The 9972-nt window shown below is 38.7% G+C and overlaps 1 protein-coding gene across 1 annotated transcript in view; it reads right to left on the bottom strand.

Moving 5' to 3' along the window:
* Positions 1–9972, bottom strand: part of mao (monoamine oxidase) — a gene marked incomplete in the record, with an annotated part of 59889 nt that overhangs the window by 13794 nt on the left and 36123 nt on the right. The window contains 4 exon segments of the mRNA XM_037687080.1: positions 2695–2844; positions 5649–5790; positions 7543–7634; positions 8577–8681. Of these exon segments, the coding sequence (XP_037543008.1) occupies positions 2695–2844; positions 5649–5790; positions 7543–7634; positions 8577–8681 (489 nt within the window).

Here is a 9972-nt window from a genome sequence, read left to right as displayed (position 1 = left end):
GACCTTCGAGGCCGAGGCCTTGTTTGTCATTTTGACCCAAGGGCAGCTAGAGGGTTCAACTTGAGGCTTGGTGAGGTGAACGAATCAAAAGAGGACATCATGGTGTCTACAACTTTCTGTTTTATATAATCACTATGAAAAATACGTTTGCTGAGGGTACGCTAAGTCAGCATTCACACTGTTGTTTGCCTGTTTTTACTTTCTTCCATGCTTTTTTCCCTAATCAAACTAATCATGCATACTTTGTTGTTTTAAATTTTAATTTCACATTCTGCTCAACCAGAGAAAGTATGAGTTTTTGTGGTTGTAGATTTTAGACTTTTTGAATTACAGTATTAAATTTAGTTACAAACTTTTGTCCATATAAATGAATTGAGCTCTCTTCAAATTCTTTGAAAAAGATGTTCTCAACTACTGTAGTCGGTGTATACGCCACTACTTTTGTTCCTCACGCACATTCTGACTGAAAGACCATCAAATTGAAAATCGCCACAGAAACAACATCAATCCATCCGTCCGTCCATCCGTCCATCCGTCCATCCGTCCATCCATCCATCCATCAGAGCACGTCTGTCACCTCCAGACTGAGAAAACTTTTTCACTTTCACTCAAGCAGAAAATTCCATTGGACTGTTTTTTTTATTTATTTTATTTTTTATTTTTACCAGCTAGGCAGCACGATGGTGAAACTGGTAGAGCTGCTGCCTCTCAGCGAGCAGGTCCCTGGTTCAAACCCCGGTCCAGGGGCCTTTCTGGGTGGAGTTTGCATGTTCTCTCCGTGCATGCGTGGGTTTTCTCCGGGTACTCCGGTTTCCTCCCACAGACCAAAAACATGCATGTTAGGCTGATTGGTAACTCTAAATTGTCCCTAGGTGTGAGTGAGAGAGTGAATGGTTGTTTGTCTCGTTTGTCTCTATGTGTCCCTGTGATGGACTTGCGACCCGTCCAGGGTGTACCCCGCCCCTCACACAGTGATTGCTGGACATGGGCACCAGCGACCCCCGTGACCCAAAATGGAATAAACGGGTAAAGATAATGGATGGATGGATGGATGGATTTTTACCAGCTATGCTAAAGACATTGTTCAGAAAAAAAAAAAAAAACATTTACTGTAAGTAGCCACCTGTTTAGAACTTAATTGCTGGAATTTTTATATTCTCTGTTATTTTTATATCTTGTGATTATTGTGTATGTTCCTTTGTACTGAAACTCTAGCACAATAATTTCCTGCGCGATCAATAAAGTTCTATCTTATCTTATCTTATCTTATCTTATCTTATCTTATCTTATCTTATCTTATGTACAGTTACATATTTCAATTAAAAGTCTTTAAAAAATCTTTCTGTGTAAGTAAATATCGCTCAACGTGAGAGAGAACAGGAGGGACAGTGGGTAAAATTTACCGGTATGTTAATTTTTTTAAATAATTTCACTTATGTAGACTGTTCTCTCCAGTGATAACCAGTAGTGTGTTTTGCTTAGACCAGTTTGTGTTCATTCTATTGGTTGAATGGTTATTTATCGTAGTTACCGTTAACCATGAGTCAAAATGTGTCTCATCATGAAGTCCTGTGAGGATCAGCAGAGTGTGTGTGTTGAAGGCAAAACAACGTCTATGAAACGCCATCTGGTGGTTCATTATTGTACTGCACACTCCACCAGGATCCGTGTACATTTTCTGATATTAAACTGTGGACGCCTGCGGCTTATACACCAGCGCGTCTTGTTTATGTACAAAATTGTGTTTTTTTTTTTTTTTATTAGTATGCGTGGTTTATCAGAATCAGAATCAGTTTATTATTGCCACGTCAATGAACGAGGTTCACAAACTAGGAATTTGCTTCGACATAAGGTGCTAATAGTAATAAAGTAAAATAAAGTAAAAATAAAGTAAAAACTTAAGTAAAAATGAGAACATTACATAAGACATAAACATGTGTACACCCACAAATAAAGTAAAATTAAAAACATAACATAACCATATGTACACCCATACAATAGAAAACAATAAAAAAGCTTAGAGAACAGTACAGATGGAATATATAGTCAGGTCAGGTGTGTTCTATAGACTGTCAATTACAGTAATTTACATCAGCATAGTTGCTCAATTTTTTGTTTTTGTGCTATTTTTGTACTAAATGTGCTATTTTTAGCTTTTAGTAACTGCCTTGCTAATTATAGCTTTTAGCTATGATCTGGCAAATTTGAACTTTGAGCTAGTATTTTGCTAATTGTAGCTTTTAGCTATGCTTCGCTAACAAGATTTCTAGAAATGTTTTTCCAATTTTAACTTTCAGTTATGGTTTTGCTAATTTTAGCTTTTAGCTGTAGGTTAGCTAATTTTAGCTTTTAGTTATATATAACTTCTGGCTTCTGTGTGGGTTCTTTTAACTAACAATTCAAGTAACAATTTGTTCTCCAACCAATTTCAGCAGTCATTTGCATTCAAATTTTCTAGTCTCCGTTCACATTTACATTTTCATCTTAGAAAACACTGTTTGGATTACGGCCTGAAACAAATGATTTCCATGTTTTCCTTTTCTGCCTTCCCTCTTTTTGAAGAGCAGAAACGTAAGTATCGTATTTCATCCTTCCTCATCCACTGGCTTTGTTTAGAAACATGGTTGCTCTTGACAGTGAAACATGTGTTTGCCACCACACTTTGTTGGCAGTAAACAGCAGAACTCTACTCACCCTGTAGGTTTGTTTGTCCACCGTCTCTACTAGCACCATGTCTCCGGTCTGGTCGATCCTGTAGACCGGTGACTGCAGCTTCACTCGATCCCCTAGCTCGTTGGCCATGCACTCACTGATCTGACTCGAGCCACCAACAAACTTCCTTTCCTTCAGGGGTTAACAAGGACAGTACAGGTCAGTCACAGCCAAATGTAAGGGGGAAATCCAGCTTTTTTGTTCTGTGAGCTAAATATTCCTTTATTATTTGATTAAATTGTCTTAATTTTGTATTTTCTTGTATGTTTGATCCAGAGGCTGATAAAATCAGTTGGACTTGCAAACGTTCTGCATCATTATCCTCTATCTTCTTTTTTCCTTCAGTACAATTTTGTTTGAACAGCTCAGGCCGTCAACATGGAAATCATGAAGACATATTAAAGAAGTGAAGAGAGATAAAGTGCTGTTGAAGCTCTGATACAGGAAAGTGATTAAGCCGTGACCTTTTCCATGTGGTGGGAGTGGACAGCTCTGTCAGCCCTGATTGGAAACATGTTGTGTTCATTCCACTGTGGCATTTAGACAAATTTGCCTTCCAGTCGCTGCTAGGTTATCCAGTTTAAATAGGGTCTGACAGTGAAACAAACTGAGCCTGTGCTGGACTATATATTTTTGTTTCAGTAAAAAATGATAGACAGTTATTAAAGGAATACAAATTGCCCATGATTTTTTTATGCCAGCTTTATATTAACATCTTCATGATGAGAAAAGTTATAGACATGTTGTTCAATTCTCATAAATGAAACTATGTGTGATTTCTTGAAATACTGCTTAACTATAAATTATATATGTACACCCAATTATTATTTTCTTTAAGTTTCAGTAAAGTCAGTCTAGTGGTTCATGAGATAATTTGCTAACAGACATACTGGATTGACTCCAAAAGGTATTGCCAAAAATTTGATCAAAGAAGTCCGGCAATGTGCCATGCCTAAAGTTTCTGTTGTGCATTAGTCTCAGCTACTATCACACCAAAATGTAGTTCAGTAGCTGTAAAGCTGACCACTATAGGCACTCTTTTATTTTCTAAAATCAGTTGGCTCTGAATTTGATTGATTCTAAAAGTTAATCAGTAACATCCTGATGCATGCTCAATAATCCAGGTAGAAAAGTCTAAGGGAGTAAAGTCAGGTCCTCTGGATGGATTCTTTTTGTTGAAACGTTTCATCTTTTATCCAAAAGACTTCTTCAGTCTGAGGAGCTGCAACAAATTCTGTCTTATAAATAGCACCTTCTCAGAGTGGATCAACCAGTTTGCTGCTGACAACCAAAACCAGCTATCACATGATAAAGAAGGACCATCAGCCTAACAATGGATCATTAGCACACTGATGGACACTTGCTATTCACAGGGGGTTGAGTGATACTAGCAATCACAGCATTGTAAGAAGGGGACAGTTGAACCCGGAGGCCTCCACCCCTGTTTAATGATGGACGGTTTCTTTTCACAAAGATGGCCTCCTTTACTCCTCTCTCAAACCATCGTTCCTCTCTGTCCAGGATGTGAACATCTTCATCCTTGAAAGAGTGACCGCTGGCCTGGAGATGAGTGTAGACCGCAGAGTCCTGGCCTGATGATGTTGATCTTCTGTGCTGGGCCATCCTTTTGGCCAGTGGCTGTTTAGTTTCCCCGATGTAAGACTGATCACAGCCCTCCTGACACTGAACAGCATACACAATATTACTCTGTTTGTGCCGGGGGACTGGATCTTTGGGATGAACCAGTCTTTGCCGTATTTTGGGGTTTAAAAGCCACTGGGACGTTATGTTTAGAAAATAAACGTCTCAGTTTCTCTGATACTCCCTCAACATACGGAATGACCACTGGTCTGGGTCTGGGTTCCTCCTTTTCACCTGATGGCTGACTGGAGTCCTGTTTGGGTTTCTTCTCTGCTTTCAGGAAGGCCCAGTTAGGATATCCACATTGCTCTAGAGCCTGTCTTGTGTTGGATTTCTCCTTCTGCCTGGCTCCTGAGCTGGTGGGGATGCTGTCTGCTGCTCTGTGGTACAGAGTCCTGATGACTCCTAACTTGTAGTCCAGAGGGTCTGCAATCATCTCCAGGCCAGCAGTTACTCTTTCAAGGATGAAGATGTTCATATCCTTGATAGAGAGGATTGTTGGTTTGAGAAGAGTGAAGGAAGCCATCTTTGTGAAGAGAAACCATCAATGAACGGGGGTGGAGGTCTCTGTGTTCAACTGTACCCCTCTGTTATTACTAGTATCACTCAACCCTCTGTGAATAGCAAGCGGCCATCAGGGCACTAATGATCATTCGATAGGATGGTGGTCCTCATTTATTATAAATTGTCTGTAAATCCTAAATAGTGCTTTATGAGTTGTTTTGCTACCAAAGTTGATTCCAATAATTAATGAAAAAGTTCTGAACACAGATCTTCTGTTAGTGCCCAGAGTATAAAGTTGAAGATGACTTTTAACTAAATTTGCATCACATTTTAGCTCAGTATCTGTAAAGTTCACTGAGTTGTAGACTTTTTGAAGACGATGGCATCAGTGCCGGTTGTGATGTCATCTGTTAACAGAAACACAACCCCAGTCCTGTGTGGCCATCAGTGTGTCACTTTGTTAAGAAAGAAGCGCAGCAGACTGAGTTCTGTTGAAAGCCTTTTTTGTTGGGCTCATAATTATGCAGAGCTGGTATGCTACAAAGTTAAAAGTACTATAGCTAATTTAGAACCTAATTTAGAACGACTGAATGCTGCTTCTCTGTAGCAAAAACCCACTAAGACCCTTTCTTGGCATCACCTCGTTGCTCTTCATTCTGAACACTTTGCAGAGAGAGTTCTTGGAAAGTCCGAAGCAGATTTTTCTGTTTTTTATCACAAGTTCAGTGGCTGACCGCTCAGATACACACACAGTGAGGAAGTATTTTATCTTTCCATACACACAGGCTCACCTGCCCTCCGTTTGTGGTTGAGAAGATTCTCATGGTTCCTCCGCATTGTTTTACATACCAGAGGAACCACAGAGCCGACACCTCATGGGGTTCGGAAGTCACGTTCACATTGACAAACAGGGTGGCGAAGCGACGAACGGCACTGTGAGAAGAAGAGAAAGAACAACAGTGTGGATGTTCGGATTATTTTCAGCTTTCTTGGCTTGACAACTGCTCACTGCAGCTCGCTCCTTTAGTTCTGGATTAAAAGTTTGATTCTTTCTGATAATCTGTTCAACTGAGAACCTGCAAACGTCAGCAGTCATTATTACAATCATTATTTTCAGTATGAATGAAAATATTTGTCATCAAACTTTTATTTTATTCTTAGGAAACACAAAGGTGACATTTTATTTTTCCACTTTTAAGCTTTAGTTTAGTTTTGTTTGTTGCTAAGGCCCTGGATGGCAATCTTGAAAGCTCAACAACCTACTTGACTGCAAATTTCAAAAACTTCTTTTACTCACAATGCTGTTAAATTTTAGTACTCTCTAGTTTTTTCTTCTATTTTATGATGCCACTGAGAATATTTGATGTTCTTGATTGTCGTTAACAGTTTCAGGATGGCACCTGACCAGTCATGTTTCAAATGATCAACAACCAGGCCACACTGGTGTGAGTGGTCATGCCGTGAATACATCGCCACCACAATGTTAAACCACACTGACCTTGCTATAGAAGTTTTGTGCATGTTTCAAATAATTGTGGACAAAAGACCATGTATCCTGTGTGATGGACTGGACATGTAATTGAGCATCACCAAGACCAAGTGGCTGATTTTTTTAAATGTGGTGGTTTTACGATCCATTGTGAAGGAGATCTGACCATCAGTAGTAAAGATGGTAAAGTGAACTCATTATCTTCTGTTGTCTACAAAGTAAATTGAAGCCAAAATGTCTGTTTTTCAGGCCCTGCCATGTTATATTTTTTGTAACCAGAGTTTGCACAGTAGTGAGGCTGTGTCTTCAGTAAAAACAAAAGGTCCTATCTTCATGACTTTTTAGTCCAGAAAATGTCACATTTTTTACATGGAGGACATAAAGATGAGGATAATGAGTTACAACAACAAATAATTTCCCTTTGGGATTAATAAAGTTTTTTTTTTTTTTAAATAACTTAAAACTTGTACTGCAGCCAGGCAACCAGGGGTCTTCAACTTTTAACTTGTTTGTTAAGTGTTTAGTTTTGTTGACAGACCTAACTCACCAAACTAAGAATATTTTAGCCCTGACTGTATAAAACAGGTGAAACAACCCGACTTCAAACAGACCACATTAAAGTTTTCAGTGATGCATCTTTGAAACGAATGGATTTGATTCATTGATGATGTTGACTGAACCTTGGAAACAAAGCATGAGATTAAAAAAAAATTGCCACTCAACTGGAAACTGTTTTGCGTAACATACTGAGTTTGCTCTATAAGTTTGGTGTTTTAATTTTAACAACAAACGTCAAATTTTGAGTCAGAAGCTACAAATTTATTTTTGGTCACAAATCACAAGAGTTGCCTCCTGATGGGCAATCTGTACAACGCAATACGTCAACAAAGTAACTGAACTGCCAAGGTTAACCAAAGAGAGAAATCCACAAAAACTCCAATAATACTTTGGTTGTTGAGGTGTCTGTTGCATTTGCTCTTTTAATAAAAATGAGACACAATCATGTTTGTGGCTATTGAACTTATATTCTGAAAAATTGCTCATTAAAAAAAAAACATTTTTAAAGATCATCAGCAAAATATATACACGTTACTAGGGGTTTGGGTAAACCATTTAAAAAACTGAGGGATTTGGTAAGAACCATGAGAACATTGGTAAAGTCATGAAATTTCCCAACAGTCTGATGTACATCCTACCTGGTCCAGCAGATCTTTTCAAAAAGTTGTTGCATGGTCATTTTGTCCCACTCTTCAGCATGTGGAGCTTTCCATGGTGCCTCCCTGGGAATCTAAAACACACACACAGTTTCAACAAGAACAAGTGGAATGCCGATATTTCCCATTGCAGAGGGGTTTGAATAATGTTTGTAGTTTTTGAGATGTGTTTTCCTGGACTGGAATTTCATGAAATCTTAATCAAGTGGGCAGGAGTTACACTGTATATGGTAAATGGACTGTACGTATGTAGCACTTTTCTATCTGATCAAGATACTCAAAGCTCTTTACAACAATCTGTGCCTCATTTACCCATTCATACAGCACTCTACTAGACCTCTACAATGAATAATCAGAGCTTTATCACATTCATACCCTGATGGGACACACATCAGAGGCAATGAGGGGTTCAGTGTCTTGTCCAGGGGCCCTTCAGCATGTGACTGCTGGTGGAATTGAACCCCCAACTCTCCCATTGGAGGACGACTGCTCTACCCACTCAGCCACAGCTGCCCTTATGAGAATAGAGGTAGTTATTTTTTCTTTGTATTTTTTTGCATGTCCAAGGCAGCGCAGCGTGACAAATCCTTGCAAGTAGAGTGAGTCATTTCATTCACCACCAGGTGCAATGATGGAGCGAGGGGGGTGGCCATTGGTGGCCCCTGTAGTGAGGGCCCAAGGGTCAACCCATTCATTTGAGGAATACAAAACTATAAAGCATAGTTTCCTGAAATGATAGGAGTGGTATGTTTACATATATTCAGTATAAGGCAGTGGACATCTTGGATTATAATGTAGCAACCCACTTTATGAAATGAACTTTCCTTACACCTAGCAGCAGCTGCACACCAAAATGGAAGTCGGTGGCACACTTATTTTTCAAGTAATCATGCTCACAACACGCACGGACAGCCGGAGGGTATTTTCACTTCCCTGTCTCTGCTCCACGATGGATGACAACAAACATGGAAACATTTAAGACCAGGTAAACCACAAGAGTGACACTAAATCTTTACCTGTTTGCCCATCTCATCCATTGTCCTGAAGAGGTTGTTGAAGTCCAACAAGACGAAGGGGTTCCACATGGGAGGAAAGGAGCCTTTGAACGGGTACGACTTTCCCTGTTGGATGTTCAAACACATTCTTACTATTATCTCAAAAAAAGAGTTGTTTGATCATTTTAATTTATCACAATAAGTTTATAATGAAAGCAGTTAAATGATTTTCAGCAGTGCCATAAACATGAACAGTCTTCCTTAATGAGCTGTTAATCATTTTGATACTGGGCTGAAATTGTTAATATTTTATATATTTAAGAAGTTTCAGTTGTAATGAATGGATTTTTTGACACAACATGCATTTTTTATCATGTTCTTATTTTTTTAAGACAGCAATGTTTCTCACAACTGTTTACATCACTTTGTAATCCATGAAGCCACTGAACATGAGAGCTGCTTCGTTGACTCAAACCTGCAGCCACTTGCTGAGTCGGAATGACTGAACAAGAAAAAGCTGTGTGCACAACAGAAAAAAAGAGCTTATGCAATATTTTACTGCTAATTCAGGGTCAATAAACTTGATAAGAGCATCTATGATCCACATGCTGTTTGAATGAGTTGCTGCTCTATTTCTCAACCACATTACTGAATTGTGAAAGAAGAGAGAGTGTTCAAACCCATAAAATCACTATAAAAACATGGAGATTACACATTTACAACAGAGTTTAGAATTCAGACAAAGATGACCCCTAGTCACATTTGTATTATTTGTCAATAATCAATACTGGTAGTTGCATAGAGCAGGGGTGCCCAGACTTTTTCAGCATGCGAGCTCATTTTAAAATGACCAAGTCAAAGTGATCTACCTACTACAAGGCCCCGTTTACATGAGAACAACATCTAGAAACATTAGTATTTTCAATGTTTATTGGGGGGAATAAACAAAAAATTAGTGGGTTTACATGTCAGTCAGGTTGCCAGATAAGAAGTGATGAACTATAGTACTGTGGCTTTAAAGTGACAGTATTTTGACCTAAACTGTCATATGTGCTGAGTAAAGAAATTCTACGTTGAGGTGTGTTGTGTTTGTTGAACATGTGCACAGAAAAGAAGGGGATAAATAAGACATTTTAAAATTATATGGCAACCCTGATGCCGGGCTCAGCTGCATTCATTGTCTGCATTCATTCTTGCGTCTGCATGACAGTTACGTCCAAACTGGTGGATACACTAACATCTCTTTGTAACTGGATTTATTAGTTTTGCTCCTACATGCTGAAAAAGGGTGAGAAGCACAAAAACACTCTGTTCTATGCCATTTATTATAACTGTTGTTATTTATTATAACTGTTGTTATTTATTATAATGGTTGTTGTTTTTTATAACAGTTGTTGTTTATTATAACTGTTGTTAT

Source organism: Nematolebias whitei, chromosome 13 (assembly GCF_014905685.2).
Source record: "Nematolebias whitei isolate Nwh7 chromosome 13, NemWhi1, whole genome shotgun sequence".
Taxonomy (NCBI): Eukaryota; Metazoa; Chordata; class Actinopteri; order Cyprinodontiformes; family Rivulidae; genus Nematolebias; species Nematolebias whitei.
The sequence above is the reverse complement of the archived record's forward strand: the minus strand, read 5'-3'. Positions and strand labels throughout refer to the sequence as shown.